This window comes from Ciona intestinalis, chromosome 12 (assembly GCF_000224145.3).
Source record: "Ciona intestinalis chromosome 12, KH, whole genome shotgun sequence".
Lineage (NCBI taxonomy): Eukaryota > Metazoa > Chordata > Ascidiacea > Phlebobranchia > Cionidae > Ciona > Ciona intestinalis.
The window spans coordinates 3,770,755-3,796,557 of record NC_020177.2 but is presented as its reverse complement, the minus strand read 5'-3'; the positions used below and the strand labels follow the sequence as shown (position 1 = coordinate 3,796,557).

General features: G+C 37.6%; 4 protein-coding genes across 7 annotated transcripts; 2 read left to right on the top strand and 2 right to left on the bottom strand.

Moving 5' to 3' along the window:
- The first annotated feature begins 1,675 nt into the window (after positions 1-1,675).
- Positions 1,676-8,091, top strand: LOC100178734 (potassium voltage-gated channel subfamily A member 5-like). The gene is made up of 9 exons (XM_018814240.2): positions 1,676-2,398; positions 2,619-2,830; positions 3,053-4,379; positions 5,018-5,130; positions 5,584-5,707; positions 7,064-7,185; positions 7,251-7,385; positions 7,624-7,802; positions 7,996-8,091. Exons 1-8 carry the CDS (start codon positions 2,147-2,149, stop codon positions 7,712-7,714), a joined length of 2,376 nt encoding a protein of 791 aa, XP_018669785.1. The 5' UTR covers positions 1,676-2,146; the 3' UTR covers positions 7,715-7,802; positions 7,996-8,091.
- LOC100180361 (cytochrome P450 2J2) lies at positions 8,021-17,266 on the bottom strand. 3 transcript variants are annotated; one of them, XM_018814371.1, is made up of 9 exons: positions 16,963-17,229; positions 16,437-16,579; positions 16,092-16,194; positions 15,721-15,833; positions 15,217-15,332; positions 9,910-10,010; positions 9,473-9,617; positions 9,053-9,210; positions 8,021-8,893 (listed from the first exon to the last, which is right to left on the bottom strand). In XM_018814371.1, exons 1-9 carry the CDS (start codon positions 17,218-17,220, stop codon positions 8,582-8,584), a joined length of 1,449 nt encoding a protein of 482 aa, XP_018669916.1. In that variant the 5' UTR covers positions 17,221-17,229; the 3' UTR covers positions 8,021-8,581. The 3 variants fall into 3 exon arrangements, with proteins under 3 accessions (XP_018669916.1, XP_002130801.1, XP_002130857.1); XM_002130765.5 differs by lacking the exons at positions 15,217-15,332; positions 15,721-15,833; positions 16,092-16,194; positions 16,437-16,579; positions 16,963-17,229 and adding exons at positions 10,402-10,517; positions 10,845-10,957; positions 11,192-11,294; positions 11,528-11,670; positions 12,319-12,619; XM_002130821.3 differs by lacking the exons at positions 8,021-8,893; positions 9,053-9,210; positions 9,473-9,617; positions 9,910-10,010 and adding exons at positions 13,447-14,069; positions 14,229-14,386; positions 14,648-14,792; positions 14,900-15,000 and having other exon boundaries at positions 16,963-17,266.
- Positions 17,267-17,755: 489 nt separating this feature from the next.
- On the bottom strand, positions 17,756-20,367 carry LOC100182705 (cubilin-like). 2 transcript variants are annotated; one of them, XM_018814376.2, is made up of 8 exons: positions 20,071-20,367; positions 19,735-19,952; positions 19,437-19,676; positions 19,172-19,317; positions 19,063-19,118; positions 18,845-18,946; positions 18,281-18,486; positions 17,756-17,920 (listed from the first exon to the last, which is right to left on the bottom strand). In XM_018814376.2, exons 1-8 carry the CDS (start codon positions 20,249-20,251, stop codon positions 17,807-17,809), a joined length of 1,263 nt encoding a protein of 420 aa, XP_018669921.1. In that variant the 5' UTR covers positions 20,252-20,367; the 3' UTR covers positions 17,756-17,806. The 2 variants fall into 2 exon arrangements, with proteins under 2 accessions (XP_018669921.1, XP_002130829.2); XM_002130793.5 differs by having other exon boundaries at positions 18,845-18,940.
- A 90-nt stretch (positions 20,368-20,457) lies between these two features.
- Positions 20,458-25,803, top strand: LOC100176423. The gene is made up of 10 exons (XM_002125293.5): positions 20,458-20,910; positions 21,167-21,507; positions 21,887-22,100; positions 22,177-22,299; positions 22,483-22,685; positions 22,937-23,087; positions 23,773-23,879; positions 24,152-24,335; positions 24,875-24,993; positions 25,350-25,803. Exons 1-10 carry the CDS (start codon positions 20,538-20,540, stop codon positions 25,545-25,547), a joined length of 2,013 nt encoding a protein of 670 aa, XP_002125329.1. The 5' UTR covers positions 20,458-20,537; the 3' UTR covers positions 25,548-25,803.

Genomic DNA, 25,803 nt, shown 5'->3' with positions numbered 1-25,803 from the left:
GACCACGTTCATAGATGTTAAGTAGCTATTTCTCTCTTTATTTACTGTTTACTGTATTAATTAACTTTTCTACGTTTGTGTTAACTATTGTCAACATGACAGTATGCTTTTATTATTATTATTATTATATTATAATCATAGACAACTAAGACAGTCGTTTGCCAAAAAATATGCTGATTTGACAAAATGGTCAGGACACAGTGCGTATACAAACGGTAACGTGGGATAAAAAAAAGATACTGTTAGCACCTAAATCATACATGTCCTAATCGTGTTTTAACAATTTACAGTCGCAGGGCCGTTTTTTTTATACAGGTGACATCTTACGGCGAGGCACGAACTACAAAGCGACCGCGGTTTTACAGTTAACCTCAGGGTTAACAAGTTATTCATGCATTGGTTACTTTTCACAAGCTATATCTGCAAATTAAATAATCTTAACCCAGCAGATTATTTTTAGTAGTTGGTTTATAACGCTTCAGTAAAGTCAACACCATCCTAAGTCAAGGGTATTCGACTTTTTAGGATTATTCGCTTGGGAACGGCGAAAAGTTGCTTTCGTACATTTCATAGCAGCTGCAGAAGCAAGAAGACGCTTTTGCAATTCGCATTTTTAGAGCAACTAGTACTGGCATGACCAGTGGCGTAAACAATATTCATTAGATTCCGCAGCTGCGGGTCACGTGAGTTGTGGTACGTGACATGCGGCCAAAGTCACATACACGCTTACGTAAAGGTTAACAACAAGTTAATACAAGCTGTATATGGCGTGTTTACGCAAGAAATTGTTTACGCAAAGTAAAATTAACATTTCTAAAAAATAGAATTATCACCATCATAACATCTCTTTTTCTGTAAAACCGTCTATTTATTAGCTTTCGTTTCAACCACAGTACTGACTTGAAAACCTGTTGTGAGCCTATAGGGGCCAGTAGCTATGTTACCTATATATCATAACCTATCATTTAAACACAATAACGTTAATCAGATTAATTAAAATACGGAATCGGCATAAACCCAAAACTGCACGCTACGGATAAATCGTTTAATTGTTAATAAACTTATCAAGTATACAGTGTAGTTGCTAAACCTAAACAAAATCACGATCGTATTTCCATAGCTCGTGTAATGCTGAACTTCAAAGAACATTCCAGCGGTTTAAAATCATCGAGGGAAAAGTAACCACAACGAGGGAAGTCATGCTCGAATTCGATTTTACAAGCACAGAGAGTATTTGTAGTGTAGGCAACAATAAGGAGGCTTCTATGACATAAAGACTTTAACAAGCAAAGTATATAGTACTACGAGTTACTGGTATCGTTAGTACGTAATAACTTATATTTCCTAAAGGTGTTTTTAATATTAAACAGCGCCTTTCAGCGTCGTGAGAATACGGTTATATAATTCTGTAAATATATTTGCTTACGACCAAATGAGACGACATAGAAGTGAATGAAAACATGTCTCATCTTACCCCAAACTACTATAGACAGAATAATAAGCGCATTTGATACTTTGTAGTTATTAGCAGCCAAATAGTTTATTTTCAGATACAGTATTTGGTTGCGTGTCGATTTCAATGTATAACACGGGGTATAGCATGCGAATAACATCCCCATAAAAAAGATAATAAATCATCTTTAGTCTAAATCTCAGGTGTTATGGTGTCCTACGCTGTAAAGACCCCATTTACGTAGGATCAATTATCGGTGGTTTAATAACCTTGCTGCGGGTGTTGGGACAAGGTTATTAAAAAAACAACTAAGCTAAATATGGATTAACAATCCTGTATTCTATAATTCGGATTAGGGTAAGTTTATTTGTGTTCAAGATTTTACGTAATACAGAAATTGGAATTTGAACCGTTTAAGGTAGCGAAGCTTGATTACAAAGAAGGCGAAAGAATGAGAAAAGTGTGGCAGATATGCCGTTTGGTGTCGCAAAGTGAGCAACCGTTTGACCTGGGATTTTTTTTTCGAAAAACGGAAAGAAGTTTACGATCCTGACTTTTATTGTTTCCAGTTTGTAAAGCATGATGCGCGACGCGCGCGGATTCTGCTGTATGATGATTTTACAGGCCATGTTCTAACGCTGTTCAAAAACTATCGTTTTTTGGGAAAATCTTTTTTAAACGCAGACTGTGACAATGAGCGATAAAATTGCAGATTCGTTTCTTTCGGTCGTTCCGTCGTCGTCTTCATTTTCCAGCAGCAGTGTCCAATATCGTGACCTCACGTCGTCACGTGACAACGACCCGTCATCGGAAACAGCGTCTGTGGATAAGCAATTAAGGCTTTACGAGCTTAACATGCGTCCGAACCCGCCATTAACGACCCGTAAGAGCTCCGACGACGACGACGCCTGCGAGTTGAAAGCAAGATATTTCCGAACGAGGAAGGTAAACACGAATCCCTGTGGTGTAGCGTGCAGTAGGTTGAATGCAGCCGGTTTGCGGTGCCGTTTTATTTAGCTGTAACTACCGGTTTACCATGCATATATGAAAATTTTAGAACAGTTTTGGTAAGCCGAATTTATACTTACAGGTGTAGTACAATATGTGATTTGTGAAAATCGAGATTAATTAATATTTAAAAAAAGAAAATCAATTTCTTTGGCAGGCGAACGGGCGAAGGTCATTAGCAAAGCGAAAGCTGGTGAACAGTACCAGCTCTGTAAACTGCAACTCGTCACCTTACCCTTCCTCCACCGCCTCCTCCGGAAAAGAGTCTTCCTCTTCGGAAACTTTGTCTCCTGATGGTAACGAGGAAGACAGATGCATGATCACCTTTGGCGGTCTCAACAACGAAATCGCTAACCATGTGTTGGAGAGGTAAGAGGCGACTTTGGATTCTGTTTCGAATTTTCAAAATTATGGCGTGAAATCACTACCCTTTTAAGCATAAATGATTCATGCCCTTTTCACGTATAGAGAATTTGATTGTAAGATTTCAAATCGATCGGTAAGTATAAGAATAAGCTTGACCCATTTCATGCTGACTATTAAGGTGTTGAATGCTACGATAGTTATCGTGTCACGCATGCCTTTTGGCAGGAATATTGAATGTTCTGATATTAAACAAAGCGAGGAAATAAAATGGGCGCTTGGGAAGATCAAGTCTAGCGAGCATAAAGATGGCTTGGGAACAACTGGAGGCACCAGCAGTTACGAAGGCTCGAACAGCTACAACTTCCCCCCTATTATACCCGAGCAATTCAAGATTATTTTCAATGTTTCGGGTAAAATATTTGAGTCCGATCAGCGGCAGTTGGACAGATATCCAAATACAATGCTGGGCGACCACAACAGTAGAATGGAACATTATGACTGGAGAAGGAAAGAATATTTTTTCGATCGACATCGAGACGTGTTTGAGGCCGCGTTAGATTTTTATTCCAACAGTGGAACCCTGATACGACCTGACCATATCCCTATCGATATCTTCGTGAACGAAATTCGTTTCTATGCGTTCGATTATAAGACCCTGGAAGATTTTCTGCGGGACGAAGGCCTTCTGTTGACGGTCAAATCGAAACCGATGCCGACGGGGAAAATCAAGCGTACAGTTTGGCAATTGTTTGAAGACCCAGAGAGTAGCTGGTGCTCTAAAGTTATAACAATAGTATCAGCGCTCGTGATAACAGTATCTGTTGTGGTTTTCTGCCTTGAAACACTACCAGCTTTTTTGTCCCTAAGCCACAACGTGACGGAGGCAATACAGCCGTCGGTGAACGCTTGTCAGCACAGCATAAACAACCCACGATTCTATGGTGGGAACCGGACGTTGCAACCGACAGCGCAAACACGTTTGAAAGCAAACTCCCACGAAACAAGGATTGAGGGGAATATTCTTGATTATAAATTAGACGCACTTGTTCGTATTGTGAAATCAACCTTGGAGAAGTGCGTCGAATCGCCCGATCTTCCTGTATTGTACCGGTACACCGCCGCACGTTGTTTAATTGAGGTGGACGATGAGCGTAAGCAGCTGGAGCAGTCGCTCAGCCATCTTAAGCTGATCCGAAATATTCCGAACAAATCCGAAGAATCTAATCTTCGGCACAAGCGTCAGCGTAAAACCGAGCGATACGCTGAGCGGTCGATAGTGAACTTAATAAACACAGGCGAGACCCACGCCAACCAAACGGGCTTCAAGCTGAACCAATCGGTCCCGGATATATTGGCAAGATTGCTTATCCGCACGTGCAAACAGCTTGACGAAAATTCTACACGTTCCCCTTACGCTTGGTTTGTACTTGAAGCAAAAATGGGAAGCCCTGCAGGTATTTTGTTTCTCACCGAAACTTCTTGCATCGTTTGGTTTGTTTTGGAGCTGGGTCTTCGTTTTCTTACATGCCCGGACCGAAAAGCGTTTTGCAAGGTACGGTATAAGCATTCTTTCATTTCCATGTGTTTAAATACCATTTAGACTGCTGCAAGTTTAATGTACAATCACGGTATACGCAATATTTTGTATACATTCCGTCGTTTAATTGCATTGGACACTTAGATAACACCCCTTTAAAATATTTTATATGAAGAACTATATTGAGAAGGGCGAGTTTCAGACATTAAAGTTTTGACAGCTCAACCTTATGTTTCGTCTTCAATCGATTTTTCATTTCACTTAAATAAAGTCAGCGTTTAATAATATCCACCTCTTAAAATAATTCCAATGCCCCACAGTGTGAAAGATAATAGTATAGTAGGATGGGGAAAGATGGGAGACCTTTAGCACATAATATCCAAATATCCTGATCGTGTTTTAAACAATTTAAATGTATTTTTGCTTATTACCAAGTGCGACGAGAAAATGGGATGAAAAAGTCTTCCATCTTTTCCCCACGCTACTATATAGAAACATATACTGGCGAAAATATTTGGCCATTTTCAAAACCAGCCCAATACAACAAAACAGCAGCTGGCCCGTTACATTTCTCCAACGGCTCGATAACCAATGTAGCGACAATAAATTAGAAGGAAATTCCGATTTAATCTTCTTTCGATTCCCGATACCAGAGCTTCCTCAACATCGTAGACGCCTCAGCCATTCTCCCATACTTCATAACGTTAATCGTTACCTCAATCGAAATCAAAACCCACCTTCGACCACAAACAGCCACAATTCTGAGGTAAGTTGAGTTTAATGTACCGCTAAGCATGCAATTTCGTATTACTGCATTGACATGTCATTGTAATGTAATTTCATAACAACTGTGAATGCAATTTATAAAAATCAAATGTATTTTGGTTCAATCCAACCAATATGCATTACAATAGCCTTGAAGTTGGATCGCATAATACCAAGTTAAAAAAATTATGTTCTTTTTCCTTTTGTTTCATAGATCTTTTATATTGATTTCACTTTTCGACAAATATAACCTTCTACATTCCAAGCGGCAAGTATGCAAGGTTTTTGAACCGCATTGCTCAAATAGATCTATAGACAATTTCACATTTTAAAAATAAAGAGCAATTTATTCCAAGTTTCCGAAGTGTAGATCCGCCACGTTTTCCCATCTCACAGGCTTGTGCTATGTCGTCACAATCCCCATTAATAATGCATAGAGCGTTTGTGTTCCCAGAACAATCCGGCTTGTTCGGATGTTGCGAATACTCAAGCTTTCCCGCTACTCCCGTGGTTTCCGCATCCTTGGACTTACACTAGTGAGGAGCACTCGCGTCCTCTTCCTTCTCGTTTGTTTTCAGGTGAAACTTAAATGTCGTGTTATATGGGGTAAGATGGTTTATGATTTTATTCTCTTTTTTCGCCCAATTTGATAGTAAACAAAGAATATTTATACAGAATTATATAGGACCATGTCCTCGCGACACCAAGAGAGCGTGTTGATTGTTAAAAACATGATCCGGAAATATAGGATTTTTTTGCTAACAGTATCCATCTTACCCCAACACATTTATTGATGTATAAAAAAACAACAGATGTCTTTGACAATTAATGGTAAAACATCATCTTCCGTTTGTTTTTCTAACGCATTTAAATTCATTTCCGTTTTTTATTAAAAAGAATGTAAAATCTCACGTTTAAAGTTTTTACATTTTCAAACGCCATGTAAAAAGTAGCTATGGTAACAACAATGAAATCAAATCAGTTTGATATTGCATTGTGATGGTGTGCCTATAATAGAACTGTTAATCTTCAAAACTTACGACGCGACAATCGCCTGTCGTCGCTTATAAATATGGATTATTGAATTATCAGCTTACGAGAATTACACACACGTTTATAGTTATGTTTTCCCCTATTTGACATATACAGAGTGAAGGATGCGACGGCCAATATATCAATATTTGCGCTAAAATTATTTTTGGTGAAATATACGTCTACAAATACGGAAATAGTTTTTTAGTATACTGTGTGGTCAACCAGAATGCTGTTAGCACTTTAATTCCATATTTCTTGATTGGATACAGTTATATAATTCTGTAATTATATCTTAGTTTACTACCCAGTAGGATGAGAAAAATTTTCCCGCCTTACCCCAGCCCATATTGTATTATACATTTTTAATTCGTAGGACATTCGTGAAACAGATATCAGGTTTTGATTAATCGTTTACTCCTTTTTTTTAATTTGAACTTAAAAATGAGATGGGTCGAATGAGTACGTCATTTGTAATTGCAAACCAATTGGATGTGTCACTCTGAGACGTGCCGCAGTGCGCAAGCCGCCTTTGGTACAGAAACAATCGCATTAAATATTAACACGCTGTCATAAAGCCATCTCGCTCTGCACGAGATAACATCAATTATTAAACTACTCAAATTGCTTCTTGTGCAAAAACAATGCGTGGATAGCACTCCGACGCTCATTGCTGTGCCCCTGCCCATTTCTGTCAACGGCTGAGCTGTAAAGCCCCGGCGTCTTAAGTATTCTTGTGCAGACGGGCGGCGTGAATTATTCATGCTATTTTGGCCGAGCCCTTGGCTCTTGTCGGAGAGCAATAAATTCAAGGGTTACACTCTGTAAATTGGGGACGAGGAATTAAACGTAAACCGCACGACCTTCACGCGGGTTTTAATTTGATTTATTTTACTCGCCAGATGGTGCTAGCGATCCTTTTTTCAAGCATTGTGTACTTCGTTGAATATGATGCACCCGGAACACAATTCAAATCTATTCCAGATTCTTTCTGGTGGGCTCTTATAACAATGACAACTGTGGGGTATGTAATAACAATAACCCTTCCCCCCCATATACATTAGCTAAACATTTGTTTCAATATTTTAGGTACGGTGACGTCGTTCCTATAACTGTATTTGGCAAAATCGCCGGCGCCGGTTGCGCAATTATGGGAATTCTTTGCATTTCGTTCCCTGTCCCGGTGATCGTATCAAACTTTAATTATCTTTATAATTTGGACAAGTAAGTAGTGTTGCCTGGTAGTCGATATGTATATTTTAATTTATATTCTACCATGGTTATTTTAATATATATATATACTACTTCAATATAAAGAACAAATATTCTGTATAGCACCATGTACACATTATACACGCAAAATCACAAAAAATTATAATTAAAACTACCTAAAATAAGTACAGATCAAAACTATAATAATATTCAATAATAAAAAACTACTAAAACACACCATTACTTACAGAGACGACTGCAAACTTGTACCCGAAGACATCATGGGTGACAACCACATATTCGAGCAAAAAGATTTTAAAACGGTCGACAAGTTCCAATAGGAAAATTGAGCAGCTTTTTGTGTTACTTATAATAAATAAACTAAACTCAAAATCCGGCTATGCTTTAAGAATTAAATGATATAGTAGGGTGGGGGAAGATGGGACCTTTTTGTTTAGTTTTCTCTTTCCATTTCGTAGTAAACAAAGAACATTCAATGAATTATAAAACCGTATCCTCACGACTTCCACAGGCCGTTGTTAATTCCTTAAAACACGATCAGGCTATTTGGATATTATGTATCAAAGGTGTCCCATCTCCCCCCACCCTACTATATAGTAAGGTGTTAGACCATAAGCATCAACTTACACTGTTGAAACTTTTTATTCTAGTAAAAACGTTTAAATGCAGTTCTACATTACAGCAAAGTCCAAAAATCATTTTACTATCTTAACTGTTAACATTCTTCATTTAACCTTAATACGTTCTCACACGATCAGTACAGTAAAGTGAATTGTAGGGCGAAGTTAAACCTAAATTGCACACAAAAAGCGTGCGTTTCAAGCGCACGCGGCGCATTGTAATAATTAGTGTTTCAAGCTAGACGTATAACACACGAAATTGAATAATAACACTACCTCTGTGTATAACGCCCGGGCACATCAATTAGAGTGTCTTTGTATATGTTGGAATACTATGGTCTTAAAAATACAAGTAAGGAGAATTATATGTAGGAGGGAAGACGGGTCACCATTAGCACATAATATTCATATTAACAACGGTACTAGGAAGTCGTGAGGACACAGTAACAATGTCCTAATTTTCCCACCCTACTATATGTTGAAACTTTGTAAAAACACTCAATGAGAATCATCTATATATGATATTCTATGTTAATGTTTAGAGATTTTTATAGCAAATTCATATAGTTATCTTTCTTTCATTATAAGCGGGTACTTATGTGGCGAATTAACGATACCAGGAGAGCATTCTAAAGGCGGGTTTGGGTCTTCAGGATTCGGAAGAACCGTAAACTTTTGTAGAATAGAAACCAGAAAGAGAAATATTTCCGTTCGTGCCAAATTTTCACCCAAACAATGTCTGGCACCGATCGAAAACGGAATGACTCTGTTAGACATAATCAAGTTTCCTTCTTCGTCCAGGTGTCTTTCAGGTTTGAAAACGTCGGGTTCGTTCCAATACTCTGGGTCGTTGTGGACCCACCAAAGGTTAGGAATGATCTAAATCGACATGGAACTTAATTGTTAACGAATTGATGTGCTATATAGCGGTTTACATTTTACCCTGACAGTACTATATGTTTTAGACCTGATTTCCACATCAAAACTAGTTAAAACCTGCATGTATTCAAATATGGATAGCATCATGTATTATTATACCTGAGTGTTCTTTGGTATAAAGTATCCCATCAATGTAACATCCTCAGTATTTCGTCTTGGCACGCCAAGAGGCGTCGCTGTTCGTATTCTATAAGTCTCTTGAAGGACCGCTTTAGTGTATGGTAGTTTGGTGTCGTAACGAACAACTCCGTTATGCCCTGTTTGTAAATAATATACGTTGTATTTATTGGGCTAAGTTTTAAATATTTCATGCAGAAGTTGTGTTTAGGAGTAAATAAATAGTCGGCTAAGAGCATGTGGTTACAAAAGACTTAAGACTAAGAGGTGGTATTTGCTTTATAAGTATAAAAGTAATTAAAAAACTTTGTTTTTTGTGATAATAGTAAAAAGTGCTTACAATTATGACGGTTGCATGCGAAAACCCATATACATATATACGGTCACAAATCTTTGAATCACCTATAACGTCGTCTATTTCTTTATGCACTTTATCCTGAATATCAGGGTTAACAATGAGGTAAAATAACGCCCAACGTATGGTGCTACTACTCGTTTCGGTTCCAGCAGCGAAAAGATCTTTTAAAAAATAACGTAGTTGTGGTTTCTGTGAAGAAATTGAGTATTGTTATAATAATAAAGGTAATAAAATGTTATAATAAGAATAACTTTTGCATAGTAGGTTGGGGGGAGATGGAACACCTTTTTATTTGATTTTCTCGTTCCATTTGGTAGTAAATAAAGATCCTCACGACTCACATAGACCGCAGTTAATGGGATATTATGTGCTAAAGGTGTCCCGATTTTCCCCACCCTACTATGTAATAACAAAGAAATTAAATGTTATAATAATAGTAATAACTTTTGTATATAGTAATCTTAAAATACAGTTGACTTACAGAAAAGTCTTTCATTTGATTCAAATACAAATCAATCAGATCTCTTGGGTGGAGACGGTCATGTTGTTGCTGGTGTTGTTCTATCAAGTTATCGAACAACGCTGCAATAATTATTACCATGAAATGAACGAACGAATGATGTAACTTATTGGCTCATCCTCGTATGATGGGCAAAATAATTGTAACACCGCTTACGAGTTACCACACATGTGTCTTTGTAGGTAAAAACTTTTTTTTTATGTTTTTGTATTGTATTGCTAATTATACTTAGAGTTTATAGACAACCCATAAGCAACCACTGGGTTGGAGCAAATGCCGTTAAGTTTCTTGCCCAAGAATACGCCCACAGTAGTGTAGCAACCACGAGCCTTGAACCCGTAACATCATCGGTAAGAGGCAGGTTCAAATGCAGTTTAGCAAAAAGTATTGTATCCTATTTCATAAATCGCTTATTTCGTAATTTACATTTTTCTCTTCAACTAAATGTTTTACCGTTTCCCGCTTTGAGTCCATCTTTCAGGCTTTTTATGTGTTTTTGAGTCTGCGGAAAGAATCGACACCACGGAATAACCGACAACAACGAATAAATCAAACCATCTTTCCGGAACCTGTTTGGGAAATTATTGATAGCTTTAATATTTTCTATTTTTACATGGCATAGCATATGCTATATTTTCGGTGAATTTAACATTCGATTTTTCACACCGCATGCACGAAAATAAATACACCGTTTAAAAACTATGCAAAATTACACATGAGTCAGCTCCTGCGGCGACACACACTATAGGACCAGGTTTTAGGTTATATAGTTCATCGCACAAAAATAAACAGACAAAAAACTTTTAATATCTTTTTAACGACTTTGTTGTTCGACACACGAGGATAAAACGATTACATACATGCATTGCTTCATTTATTTATTTATAACTACTCACCCTTCAACCACAATTGCAGCATATTTAAGCAAGTTTTCATTTCCTTCTTCATCGCATCTTTCTCTTATGGTGATTCCGTTGATCACATTCGCTACAGACAATATCAAGTCGTCCTACATTGAATGGTTAGGTATTTTACGTTACTGCACTATCTAGTAATAAACAAAGAAATTTTACAGAATTATATAAACATATGCTCACAACTCTGAACGAGCGGTTTTAATTGTTAAAACACGATTAGTTGTTAGAACACGAGATATGGGATTTTTTCTAACAGTATCCATCTAACCCCGCGTTATCTTTATATGTTTTATACCCAAAGCACAACTAGATTCCAGCATGTATACCTCAAGTATAAATGGTTCTTCATTTTTTGAACGAATAACGTGGCAAATGTTTTCAGCTTCCTCTAAAACACGCTGCTCGATTGTTTTCCCATACATACCCGCTCTGAAAAATTAAAGAACATGTTTGCAACTTACTTTAGCTAATATTTCACTGTTGCGTGATGTACAGTGGGGTGGGTAAGATAGGAATGTTTTATTTTGTTTTCTTGTCCCATTTAAACCCTAAAACCACAATCAGAAAATATGGGAAATAGGTGCTAACGTGTCCCATTTTACCCCACAGTACAATGTATAGAGACAAACGTTCTTAGGTCACAAAATATTGTTAAGTTTTACCCAGCCAGAGCTCTTGTGCCAAACTTTCGATGCTCTTTCCATTTTTCGCCGTCAATAAAGACCATTCCCAACCCTTCGCTCGCGAATTCAGTGAAGTACGTTTTGAAACGTCCGTTGAATTTCTCTCCTTTCTTGATAAATGCCTGTGTAGTCAATGTAACATGATTCATGTTTCGCTAATTTAGCGCCAATGAAAATACATAAAGGCATAACGCCCACATCAGTCATTACTATACATCGCCATGAACGTTTTTGTTCAGAATGGTTAAAACAAAGATAATTGAGGCTTTAATGACTGCTGAAAATGGAATAAAAGATTTAACGTTTAGGCAAAGTAAAAAGCCAAAATCGTAGCCCGGGAAATTTAAGTTTAATATCTAAAATTTTATTCACACACCACATAACATGATGTTGACTGTTTAAGAAACACCAAGAACGTGCTATACATTGTAATCGAAATTCTGTATTTAGCCCGACGACTCAATAAATCGGTTTTAATAAATTTTCTTGAAGTGACGCATTTCCTATTATGATATAGTAGGGCGGAGAAAGATGGAAGACCTTTTCCTTACTCCCATTTGCTAGTAAACAAAAAACATTTACAGAATTATAAAATCGTATCCTTACGTCTCCCATAGACCGTTGTTAAATATTTAAAACACGACCACAGTAGTTTGATAATATGTACTAAGGGTGTCCCACAGAACTATATATAGCAGTGAACAATACCTCTTGTAGCAATAACGCTTTTTGGTCACCATTTAAAGAAGGCTTACCTATCATATTCTTACCTCTTCTATGGCTTCATAACTGTTGAGAATCACGGTTCGATGATCGCCGAGTTGTACAGTAATGATAGGTCCGTACTTTTTTGACCACTTTGTGAACGTTCTTTCCGCTAAAGTTTCCATAAACGGTAGACAACCAAGAAAAGGTACACCCATTGGTCCAGGCGGCAGATTTTTGTACTTTGGTGTTAGCCATATATAAAATAGCAGCAATGCAATAGCGAATAAAGCTAGATTGGTAAATGTGAGATAATCTAACATTTCGGTTTTCTAAATCTGTTTGAAAGAAATCAAAACTTAACTTAGTGCATTAAGATTGAATTGTAAAACTCAACTTAGTGCATAAGATTGAATAGTCTGCTTACGTTTTCAGCTTATACAGGAAACTGTGTATGGCCATCTGCACGAACCAGTCCATAAGCACAATTCAACTAACTACACACAAATCCTGTCTAGTTAGTTGACGCAATTAGCTTGTGTCCTTTAAAAATCTCGTGATTTTAAGACGTACACATACAGACTGCACTGGTTTGAACTCAACCAACAAACACTAACCTCGTTACCTGGCCAACCACATAGTCATAGCATAGTAAAAGGTAAAGCGTCCGCCAGGCTTCTCTCGGTTTGACGACTTCTTTGTTGCACGACAACAAACGACAAACAGAACTGTAAACTGAAACGTTTTAAACGATTTTAGAACATCGTGTAATTAGGGTGGCACTGAATTTTTCGGGCTATAAATAGCAGGTCTGCTGCTGAAACTATTAGATTGCATTAGTCTTTGTGCTGCCTCATCTTTGAACTCGAAATGTCCAACTTTGTTTTGTGATTTAAAGTAAATCAGGTTTAAATACTTGAAACAATAGCAACACCAGAGAACAGTTTTTTACAAAACAATTGAGAGGTTTTGAGCATCCTTTCGTCTCTTAATACCTGCATCCTTTCGTCTCTTAATACCTTCTCACACGATAGGTACAGTAAAATGAATTGCAGTGCGAAGTTAAATCTAAATGGCACACAAAAAGCGTGCGTTCCAAGCGCACGCGGCGCATGCTGATAATTAGCGTGTCCAGCTAGACGTAGAGAACACGAAATTGAACCATACAACAACTAGACATAGAAAACACGAAATTGAAATATATAATCTTTGTATATATTGCCCGAGCACATCGATTAGTGCATTTGTATATGTTGGAATATTATGGTGTTAAAAATACAAGCAAGGAGAATAATATGTAGAAGGAGGGGTGAAGACGGGACACCATTAGCACATAATATCCAGACATCAACAACGTTATTTAAAAGTCGTAAGGATACAGTAACAGTGTCCCATCTTTCCCACCCTAATGTATGTTAAAATTTAGTAAAAACACTCAAAGAGAATTATCTATATTTGATATCCTATGATAATGTTTAGAGATTCTTACAGCAAGTTTATATAGTTATCTTTCTTTCATTATAAGCGGGTACTTATGTGGCGAATTAACGATACCAGGAGAGCATTCTAGAGGCGGGTTTGGGTCTTCAGGATTCGGAAGAACCGTAAACTTTTGTAGAATAGAAACCAGAAAGAGAAATATTTCCGTTCGTGCCAAATTTTCACCCAAACAATGTCTGGCACCGATCGAAAACGGAATGACTCTGTTAGACATAATCAAGTTTCCTTCTTCGTCCAGGTGTCTTTCAGGTTTGAAAACGTCGGGTTCGTTCCAATACTCTGGGTCGTTGTGTACCCACCAAAGGTTAGGAATAATCTAAATCGACATGGAACTTAATTGTTAACGACTTTTTGTGCTATATAGCGGTTTACATTTTACTCTGACAGTACTACATGTTTTAGACCTGATTTCCACATCAAAACTAGTTAAAACCTGCATTTATTCAAATACGGATAGCATCATGTATTATTATACCTGGGTGTTCTTTGGTATAAAGTATCCCATCAATGTAACATCCTCAGTATTTCGTCTTGGCACGCCAAGAGGCGTCGCTGTTCGTATTCTATAAGTCTCTTGAAGGACCGCTTTAGTGTATGGTAGTTTGGTGTCGTAACGAACAACTCCGTTATGCCCTGTTTGTAAATGAAATACGTTGTATTTATTGGGGTAAGTTATAAGTATTTCAAGCAGAAACTGTGCATAGACGTACACAAATCGGTTACAAAAGAGTAAGAGGGTATAGAAGTAATTTATAAAAAAATCAAAAGTTATTAAAAAACAACTAATATTTATTTGCTATATATGTTAGTAAATACGAAATAATCCAAAGTTATGACGATTGCAAACGAAAATCAATTTAAATATACAGTCCCATGACTCCCATACCATTTTACCTATAACATCGTCTATTTCCTTGTGCACTTTATCCTGAATATCAGGGTTAACAATGAGGTAAAATAACGCCCAACGTATGGTGCTACTACTCGTTTCGGTTCCAGCAGCGAAAAGATCTTTTAAAAAATAACGTAGTTGTGGTTTCTGTAAAGAAATTGAATAACGTTATGATGTTAATAATAAATATATTAAAATGTTATTTTATAATAATAACTTTTGTATATAGTAATCTTAAAATACAGTTGACTTACAGAAAAGTCTTTCATTTCATTCAAATACAAATCAATCAGATCTCTTGGGTGGAGACGGTCATGTTGTTGCTGGTGTTGTTCTATCAAGTTATCGAACAAAGCTGCAAGAAATATTACCATGAAATAACGAACGAATGATGTAACTTGTTTTTATCCTCGCGTGGCGGTGCAACAACAGTCGTTGTAACACAGGCGTTCTGTCCTATACATCTTGTGCCCGCTATGAGTTATCACACATGCATCTTTGTGGGTGAATTTTTTTGTATCAGTGACAGTTCAGAGAACGCATAATAAGGACTACTGGGCTGTTTTCTTACCGTTTCCCATTCTGAGTCCGTCTTTCATGCTTTTCATGTGTTTTTGAGTCTGCGGAAAGAATCGACACCACGGAATAACTGACAGCAACGAATAAATCAAACCATCTTTCCGGAACCTGTTTGGGAATTTTGTTTTACTGTTTTTCTTATTTTAAAATACAGGACATTATCATATATTTTACCACATACACAAAGAGTAAAAGACAAATACTATATAGTAGTGGGGGGGAAGGTGGGACACCTTTCAACTCTATTTTCTCGTCTCATTTAGTAGTAAACTAAGAACATTCAATGAATTATAAAACTATATCCTCACGACTCCCATAGACCGTTGTTAATTGGTTAAAACACGATCAGGATATTTGGATATGAGGTGCTAAAGGTGTCCCATCTTCCCCTACCCTACTATATGACTATATTTTTAACGACTGACGTTGTGTGCCCCGCGAGGATAAAACGATTACATACATCCACTTATTTATTCATTCATTAATCCCTGCTCACCCTTCAACCACACTTGCCACATATTTAAGCAAGTTTTCATTTCCTTCTTCATCGCATCTTTCCTTTATGGTGATTCCATTGATCACATTCGCTACAGACAATATCAAGTAGTCCTGTAAATGGCTTTTTAGTATAGGTTGAGGTATAAGATTATCCAGTTTATTGTATCGTCCCATTTGCTATTAAACAAAGAATATTTACAGAGCTATTTAACCATATCCTATAACGACTCAAAACGATCGTTTTTAATTGTTAAAACACGATTAGGAAATATAGTGTTTTAATATGTGCTATAATTGTATATCCATCTTACCACACAGTATTTTATATCTTCGTTTTATACCCAAAGCACAAAAAGAATGCAGGTATACCTCAAGTATAAATGGTTCTTCATTTTTTGAACGAATAACGTGGCAAATGTTTTCAGCTTCCTCTAAAACACGCTGCTCGATTGTTTTCCCATACATACCCGCTCTGAAGAATTAAAGAACATGTTTGCAAACTTTTTAGCTAATATTTCACTGTTGCGTGATGTACAGTGGGGTGGGTAAGATTGGAATGTTTTATTTTATTTTCGTGCAATTTTTTTGTCCCATTTAAACCTTAAAACCACAATCAGGAAATATGGGAAATAGGTGCTAACGTGTCCCATTTTACCCCACAGTACAATGTATAGAGACAAACGTTCTAGGTCACAAAATATGGTTTAGTTTTACCCAGCCAGAGCTCTTGTGCCAAATTTTCGATGTTCTTTCCATTTTTCGCCATCAATAAAGAAGATTCCTAAACCTTCGCTCGCGAATTCAGTGAAGTAGGTTTTGAAACGTCCGTTGAATTTCTCGCCTTTCTTGGTAAATGCCTGTGTAGTCAATGTAACATGATTGATGTTCCGCTAATTTAGCGCCAATGAACATACATAAAGGAATAACGCCCACAGTCAGTACTATACATTGGCCATTTTTATTTGGTCCGACGACTCATGGCTCGATTTTAATAAGTTGTCTTGAAGTGACGGATTGCCTACTATAATATATATTATGGCCCGCATAATGTAAACTGATTATAGGATCGTTTACTATTAAAAGTCTTGTTTTGTTGCTAAATCACCTTTGTTTGTTCTCTGGCTTTCAACCATTAACTAGGTCTTGTGCCGTCGACGAGCGAAAACAAAACTGCCTGTAGCAATACAGGTTATCGGTTTGCGATCACCATCCAAAGAAAGCCCTATAGTCATATTCTTACCTCTTCTATGGCTTCATAACTGTTGAGAATCACTGTTCGATGATCACCGAGTTGTACAGTAATGATAGGTCCGTACTTTTTTGACCACTTTGTGAACGTTCTTTCCGCTAAAGTTTCCATAAACGGTAGACAACCAAGAAAAGGTACACCCATTGGTCCAGGCGGCAGATTTTTGTACTTTGGTGTTAGCCATATATAAAATAGCAGCAATGCAATAGCGAATAAAGCTAGATTGGTAAATGTGAGATAATCTAACATTTCGGTTTTCTAAATCTGTTTGAAAGAAAATATAGTTTGTAGCGGTTGATTGTGCTATTCCTATAGGCATTCAACGATTACGTTTATCAAAACTAAACTTAGTGCATTGAGATTGAACAGTATTAGTCGGATGTCATAACTATTAGTAAGGCGAAACTGTGTATCTGCTTACGTTTTCAGCGTAAAAAGGAAACTATACGTCCATCTGCATGAACAAGTCCATAAGCAAAATACAACTTACTACAAACAATTGCTGAGTGTATCTAGGTATTTGACACAATTAGCCTTTATCCTTGTGATTTAAAGTGTCCAAATGCAGACTGTACTGGTCTGAACTCGACCGACAAACAGTACACTTGATACCTCAAACCTGGCCAACCATATAGCACAGAAGATAAAGCGAGAGTTCACCCGGCTTCTCTCGGTTCGACGACTTCTTCGTTGCTCGCCAACAAACGAGAACTTCTTCGCGTAACCGATCGCATACTTAACGGGCCTTTTATATTATATTACACAAAAGAACTTTAGACTGGAACGTTTATAACAGTATTTAATTAGGAGTTAACGATTTTAGAACATCGTTTAATTAGGGTGGCACCGAATTTCTTGGGCTACAAATAGCAGGTCTGCTGCTGAAACTATTAGATTGCATTTGTCTTTGTGCTGTCTCATCTTCGTACTCAAAATGTACAACTTCATTCTGTAATTTAAAAGGAATAAGGTTTGAAAATCCAATAGTTACAGATAGTTACACCAAAAAATAGTATTTTATAAGATCGTTGAGACGAGTTGAGAAAATCTAGTTAGAAATCGTAAATAATATAGTAGGGTGGGAGGGATGGGACACCTTCTCATTCCATTTTTGGTCCATTTGGTGGTAAACAAAGAACATTAAAAAAAAACTGTATCCTCACAACTCCCACAGACCGTTGTTAATCGTTTGAAACACGATCAGGATATTTGGTGATCCCGACTTACCCCACCTTACTATTAGAGATAAAATTATATGTGCAAAATTTATTTGCTGGTGAAGTATTTCGTTACAAACAGTTCGTTATACTTCGAGCATTTCTTCTCGATTTTGGACCGTGGTTGAACTATTAGGGGTCAAAGTAAGGTCAACGTTGGAGTCGGTGGTCAAAGATGATGACGCGGATGAATATCCTGGCGGAGATGTATCCATGACGTCATTGGGTGAAAGGTCATAGGTGATCTGTAGCTGTTCCGTGTCAAGTCGCTGACGTAACGCAATAGCTGAGGATTCACCTGTAATAGTTTGAAACTCATTACCTCGGCCCCCTCTAACCCTGAAGTTTCGCAGTCAAGGCTTGTCTCTGCTACCATGTATTGTGGGCGTATGTGTGTTTGTGCAATACAATTGATGGCAATAGCTCCAACCTATAGTGGATCTTTATAGTTCGTATTAATTCTCAACCATACATTAAAACAAAAAATAATCGCTTTTAAAGTTACATAGACGTGGTAACTCGTAAGCGGGCACAAGGTGTGTGAAACATAGCACCCGTGTTACAACGGCGGTCGTTGACCCTGTCCAAAGTTAGCCCCATCACGCGAGGGTCATTAAGTTACATACCGGCAAATATTGACCACTATAGAGTTTTACCTAACTGGGCGATCACACGATTCCAGTCTTCTTCAGTCTTCACCACTTCACCGTACGCTGGGGGCGGTGTGGGTAGTCGCTGGGGTGGACATGGGTCTGGAACTGAATATGTTTTAGATTAAATACACACTTAAGCATAAAACACGACTGTTGTTGTGTTATATATACAAAAGCTGCTATATTTGTATTGAAACAAGAGCAAATCATTGAAGTCTCACCTTCAGGCGAAACATTGTCTTCTATGCCGCAACATTGGTTACCCAGATCCACTGTGCTGAAATAATTTGATTTAAGTTTGATTAAATAATTACCATGTATATTTTTTACCTTCGTAAGCACTTGTAAACGAGTCCACTAAACACTGTACCGAGCACCACTGTCAGTACGATCATGGAAAGAACTTTCATGATTTCCCTTTCACGGGAATGCCTGGTGTTTTCCCATGGTATTACAGCACTTCTTCCGCGCGTTTGCTGAATAAAAAATAGCGTGTTTTGTCATGACCTTGTAAACTGCTGCAGACGATAATTTTAGGAAATAGAATTTGCATAGTTTCTGTAGTTTAACTCTGGCTGAATATGTATAGCCTTACCAGTATTTGAAAAGTTGCAAAAAATCCCTTTCGAGTCTCTGATTCGTCGCTGTGGAAATACAAGAACAATGTCGAGCCAGGACTTAAACTTGTGATTACAGGGGGCACTTTGCTGCCACAGTATGTGCCCCAGTCTCGGCGCATGCGCGATCTGGATGACCGAAATGTGCGAAAGCTTTGTTCGACCCAGAATTCTTCAAACACATAAACGTAGTCGTATTCGCAGCTGATTTTCTCATTCTGTCAATAAAAGAATAAAAAAAAACGTGCAAACCAGCCATGTACCATAATAACTTACTAAATCGTCTTCAATTCCCTGTTCAAGTCCAAAATTATCGAAAGTTAATTTGACATAGAAGCCAGCAGGGGCAACGATTGACCACAAGCACGTGACGTTGTTGTCATAGTGACCAGGAAAGCCTGGACTTGTAATGTAACCAGACTTCTTTCCTTTGAAAATTTGTGTACCACAGTTCGATTTGAAATTTTCATCATCCGTTTTTTCAAGTGTTTTACCTTGTAACATAAGAATTTACTGTAACGACAGAAATGTGACTGTATTTTCGATAGAAATGCACTTTTAAAAGTGTCCATAAAACATTAATAAGTCCTCAGTACAGATTAAACAACTTACTAGTTTGAATAGGTAGTGTGGTAGTTAAAAACGTTGTATCTTCTGGTAAATGTGATATCTCTTCTATTTCTTGCGACCGCTCAGCAGGTATTCCGAAGTTAGTACTCGTAGAATTGTTTTCGATACCAAACGCCGAACAGTTAATGCCGCCCCATATCAAAACAAAGCAGAAAATGTTCATATTTAAATAGCTAATGTTACACCAGTTCTAACATTAGTGCTACGAATACATTTTCCCTTAAAAAACATCGTTTCAGATTTTAGAATACAAATAAATGGTACCAGTTTACTATACATTAAAACAACATTTGGTAGCAGTAATTTGTAATTTGCATTACATACTGAATGTTCTCTTATGCGTTCATAACGCAGGTTTTGAGGTAATAATGCGTGTTTGAATTGGAGTCCAAAAAACAGAAATTTTAGAAGAAAATTTTTAACCTGGGTATACATGGCTATCAGAATGCATGGCGTTGTGGTGGCCATGTCGTTCAGCTGTTTTTCAAGTTTTTGCCCTGCTGTGGTTGTGTAGCGTACAGCAAGCGCTAGGCGACGTGTGCGAGCCAAGTAACGGAACCCTTCTCTTCGACCGGTATACGAGTAAACTCATTCCGCCCGAAAGAAGGTTTATGCTTTTTGCGTCCGACACCTTAGGAGTAAATTCCAAATCTGTCGAGACTTTAGATTTTGACCATGCTAAGTGTATTGAAGCAGGAAATGAAACAGTAGTAATACGTCCTTGCAACAGCAGCATCGTATCGCAAAAGTGGTACCAGCTTCATAACCAACTTGTCAGTATACCTATCGGCAAATGTATTGCAAGCGAACCGAACAATTTCGGTAAGTACATGCTATCAGTTAACCCGCGTAAAATATGTCTGTATACTGTGGTAGTATTTCTCTCGCTGCCTCTTGCCTCGCCTGACTAGCATTTCAGCGCTTTGAATTCCTGCAGCTCGCGCCGAGTAATCAACGATTTTCTTGTGTCGTGTTGTACGCAGTTACCCGTTTAGTTAGTAATGTTGTAGTTTCTATGGTATAGCGTTTACTTTTGGCGGTAACGCATTATCGTTCATTATATATGTAATTATTTCAGATACCGATCTTCAGTTGAAGAATTGTAGAACGGGCCAACCAAGTCAAGAATGGTCGTGTTTGCATCATAACAGCACAGAAGTATTGTTGTCAAGCGCTGGACGTTTCCTGGCTGTCAGCTCTGGTACTGTACATACTGTGGACACGAAACCAGCAAACTGGCGATGGAAAATTGCGGACAATTCTGGAAAAGTACTTGAGAAAAATCCGGCCGCTAAAAGGTTATGTCTTACTGCAGCATCGGCATGTCCTTTTCCAAAGCAAGGTGTTCGATCTTATTTCGTAACATCTGATACTGCACTAGCAAAGGTCATGCACCCGCCAAAGGAATTGGTTCTAAAAGTAGGTTGGCAATTTGTATTATTCTTATTACTACCAACTAATGTACAAAAGTGCGTCTATTTCTTGTAGTTTCAATAAAAGTATAGTATGGTGGGGGAAGATGGGACACCTTTTCGTTTAGTTTTCTCTTTCCATTTGGTAGTAAACAAAGAACATTCAATGAATTATAAAACCGTATCCTCACCACTTCCACAGACCTTTGTTAATTGTTTAAAACACAACCAGGCTATTTGGATATTATGTATTAAAGGTGTCCCATCTTCTCCCACCCTACTATATTACAAAGAAATAAACAGAAGTTGCACAAAATGGAGAAATATATGCGGATGCCGGATATACACCTATAGTATATTGTAAAACTAACAAATTTCCAATTTAGCACTTGGGCGACACCATCAGGATGTGTTATGCTGTTGGAAACAACATTCTTGCTGTATGCCCATTGGGTTTCGTTGCTCTTGGTTCCCAAACCAAACAACACCAAGAGAAAACTTGCTTGGCTGGGGGTGTATGGTCAGAACAACAACCTTTACATTGTGTTAGGCGGAGCTGTGGGCGACCAGATGAAGGCCATCATTCAACGTTTATCGCAGGTATGTGTGTTTTAGGGAAGAAATGACATAGTAAATGAGTGAACGTACTTATATATCTTTGCGTTTTTTTTGGCAGAAAGGGGCTATCTTTATGGCGACGTTGTTCACTACACATGTGATGCGGAATACATCCCAGACCGATCATCACGAATATGCGGACCGGACGGAAGATGGTCAGGTTTTGCTCTTTACTGCAAACGTGAGTATCACCGATAAAGGGTGGGAAAAAAGGACGTGTTTTCATTCCTTTTCCCGTCTCCTTTGGTAGTATACAAAGAATATTTACATACATATATAACCGTAACCTCACGACTCTAAAAATAACGTTTTTAATTGTTAAAAACACGACTTAACCTACTCATCTAGAAATACTGTCCTTCAGATTCTTGTCAGTTTTATTTGACTGGTAACTCTGGAACCGTGACGTCACCAAATTACCCTCAACCGTATCCGGCTTCAAAGAACTGCGAGTGGAAAATAGAAGTAGAACAAGGTCTTCGAGTCGTCATCTGGTTTCGAGACTTCTTCATTGAACCTGGATCTCCCTTTACTGGAGATTGTCGGCACGATGTGTTTTATATAAATGTAGGTAAACTCTGAGATATTATTATTATTTTTTGTGTAAAATCGATAACTCAGAGGGTATAAAGTCTAATTGCAAACTAAATGTATAAATTTTTATTTATTTTTTATGAAATTACATACTCTTGAAATATATTTATAGTCGCAAATCTTGAAAAACACGGGCTATTTATACTACACTTGAAAACGTATCCTACCAGTTAAAAAGTTTTTACAATATTCAATAAGTTTATAATTGCATTCTTCCACTTTAGGACACCATAGGTAACAAAATCAAACAATTTTGTGGTTCTTTGTATCCCGAATCATGGATTGCTGCGAGTAATAAAGTGAAGTTGGTATTCTGTTCAGATGTTTCGGGCAATAGTAAAGGTTTCAAGATCGACTACACTTCTTGGAATAGTAGTAAGTGCTACAAACCACTTTGCCCCAACTTTAGTGCATATATAGTGTATATATGAAAGTGCGTTTAACAGGATTATCACACGGTTTCTTATTGGTTAGAATTGTTTAGTATATTGTTCTTGGAGATTATACTTTTACTCTTTCTTACAATAACACAAATACGGGTTGAAAACAACACTGTAGCGATTTTCATTGCGTTAAGCCCGCTTATAATTATCTGTTGCACTTGCGGGTCTCAAGTGTGGTATTTCGAAGGTGGCATTTAATGCAGTCTCGGCTTTTCTTAATAAACCGCTGTATTCAACTATAAGAGAATAACAATGGAGTCATACCAAAATCATAGTGGGTAGTTGTTTAACCTGAAGCTATATATGAAAAGTTAACATGCAGGCAGTTGTTGATAGGATATTGTGCTCAGGTATATTCAGTCTAGCTTTGTGTGTACCTCACACGTCATTAACCATAGTATCAGTACATTTAGTTTAGCATTGATAACTACACATTTCGGTATTCTTATCATATGGTAACTGTAATGCGGTGGTTTGTAACCTAGATACAGTGTAGCTTATTATTTTATAGTTTTCCAGAAACTTTAAAGGGCTCCAGTTTAAAAACCGTTAGCACTTTTAAAACATACACAAGTTAGTGGGTGATACATTTTAGTGTTTCTTGTGTCACGTGACAGGCATGTCCGCCAATCCGGTTGCACCAGTTCGAAACGGGACTTTCCCAGACGAAGAGGACAACTCGCATGTCTACATAGGCACTGAATACGCAAACTACTTTATTGAGGTTTGTGAATAAGCATTAATATTATATTCTATGTATTCCTATTGAAATTTAGTAATGGGTTACGAAGTACTTGTATAAGTTTGCGTGTGTGAGACGCCAAATTATTTAAGAAGGTATATTAACATCCTAATGAAGTTTTTTTTGGTAAATATAGCAAACATTGGAATAAGGTTAACGTTTTACATATGCTATATATAGGGAGCCGAAAAATACGATTTACAATAAAAATGCTAATTTATAACAGAAAACTTATCTTATTGAATTTAATTAAGATTGTTTATGGGGTACTCGTGATATCAGCCATCTTCCTTATCGCGATGCTCATTGTGTCGCATTTCTTTAACGACATCCGGACACGAATACATCCGGTATCCCCCACTTCCTCAGAAGAGGACTTTTACGATGAAACGGAACGTCATCGCCGTCTCGCTCAGCGGAGGATGACAACTATGTTTGGTAAGATCTTATAGTAAAGATTATGTCGTTTGTGTAGGAAAATGTAATATGAATAACACATTAAAACATATGTAATGGGAATAAAACATGTAAAAATATGCGATATGGGAAAAGCCTGTGATAAAAGCTTGTCGATTGAACTAGTCATATAGTAGAGTGAGGGAAGATGGGACACCTTTTCAGTTTGTTTTCTATTTCGATTTGGTAGTAAACAAAGAACATTCAAAGAATTATGAAATTGTATCCTTACAACTTCCACAGACCGTTGTTAATTTTTACTATTATTTGTGAATTATTTGTTAAAGGTGTCCCATCGTCCCCCACCCTACTATATATGAGCATCATTTGATAATGTGTTCACTTTTACCTTGTGTTTACCCAGAATTGCTATCATGTAATACTGACATGCTAATTTATAATTAGCAAACGATTTTCTTCAGCACATATACTCAACAGTCCGCAAAAAAGTAGCCCAGAAGAATTTAAAATGTATATGGTATAGTATATCTTTAAACTTTGTTGTTTTTTTTTTATCCCAGATCCCGTCACAATTGCTCCGAAAATTACGTCGGACGGTGTCTTCGTTACACAGCAATGGATGGCAGATATTGATTCTATGAGCTCACACTCGCAGGGTTCTGTTATACTCAGTGAACCAGTAAGTATCCTGCATGAAGTTGAGTGTGAAAACGGTCAAAGCGCCAGCTGTTATAATGTCTAAACAAAGCGAATAATTTTACAATATCCCAGTCTCTAGGCATAGTTTACTGAAGTGACTCAGCATACTATGCTACAGGTGCAAAAAATACCAATTTTCTGGTCAATTTCAGTACAACCATGTAACAGCCTATATTATGAACCTTTATACAAGCCATAGATTTCGCCAGCTCGACCAATTTAGGCTGTAAATTAAGGCGGCGGTTTAGGATCCTATTATATATTTATGTCTATTTATTGCACCTACAGATAATTTTAATTTATGTCAGTAGAAAATACGTGTTGTTTTATTTACAGTGTCTGGATAGACAACATTTACCCAACGTTGTGCCTGAAACCCAATCTAATCCTCTTCCTGTCAAGATTCAAATAAGCGACGCCGATAACAAAGATTTATCAGAAATTAAAGAAAATCGCCAAGTATCCAAGCCACCTGAAAAGGGAAAAAAGACCGCCGGTGCTGGGGGTGTACGCTTTAGCATCAACGGGAATTAAATCTCCCGCCCGGGTCTTCGGGGCATTCTTTGCCGCAAAACCCAACGGCAACTTCGGCGGGTGTGACTCCTGCGACTCCTACATATAAATCAAGTATTTCTAAACGCTGAATAAACCATGGCAGGTGCAAACCTCGACGAGAAAGCTTGATGAAGTAGCACGTCGCTTAAATACGAACAAAGAGGCTTTTGCGTATCCTTCATGATCGTACGATAATTGTTCTACCTGGGTGTCCAATAAACACATGCGTTTGAAA

Excerpts from the sequence above, each read along its gene's own strand:
- LOC100182705 (XM_018814376.2), bottom strand. The coding sequence starts at position 20,251 with ATGAACATTTTCTGCTTTGTTTTGATATGGGGCGGCATTAACTGTTCG. Across the intron at positions 19,953-20,070 it reads CACACTACCTATTCAAACTA|GTAAAACACTTGAAAAAACG; the intron begins GTAAGTTGTTTA and ends TTATGTTACAAG. Across the intron at positions 18,947-19,062 it reads AGACAATGTTTCGCCTGAAG|TTCCAGACCCATGTCCACCC; the intron begins GTGAGACTTCAA and ends AAACATATTCAG.
- LOC100180361 (XM_002130821.3), bottom strand. The coding sequence starts at position 17,220 with ATGTTAGATTATCTCACATTTACCAATCTAGCTTTATTCGCTATTGCA. Across the intron at positions 15,001-15,216 it reads CGGACTCAGAATGGGAAACG|CTTTGTTCGATAACTTGATA; the intron begins GTAAGAAAACAG and ends TATTTCTTGCAG. Across the intron at positions 14,070-14,228 it reads TTATACCAAAGAACACCCAG|ATTATTCCTAACCTTTGGTG; the intron begins GTATAATAATAC and ends ATGTCGATTTAG.
- LOC100178734 (XM_018814240.2), top strand. The coding sequence starts at position 2,147 with ATGAGCGATAAAATTGCAGATTCGTTTCTTTCGGTCGTTCCGTCGTCG. Across the intron at positions 2,399-2,618 it reads GATATTTCCGAACGAGGAAG|GCGAACGGGCGAAGGTCATT; the intron begins GTAAACACGAAT and ends TTTCTTTGGCAG. Across the intron at positions 5,131-5,583 it reads CAAACAGCCACAATTCTGAG|AACAATCCGGCTTGTTCGGA; the intron begins GTAAGTTGAGTT and ends TTGTGTTCCCAG.
- LOC100176423 (XM_002125293.5), top strand. The coding sequence starts at position 20,538 with ATGGCGTTGTGGTGGCCATGTCGTTCAGCTGTTTTTCAAGTTTTTGCC. Across the intron at positions 21,508-21,886 it reads CAAAGGAATTGGTTCTAAAA|CACTTGGGCGACACCATCAG; the intron begins GTAGGTTGGCAA and ends TTTCCAATTTAG. Across the intron at positions 24,336-24,874 it reads GAGGATGACAACTATGTTTG|ATCCCGTCACAATTGCTCCG; the intron begins GTAAGATCTTAT and ends TTTTTATCCCAG.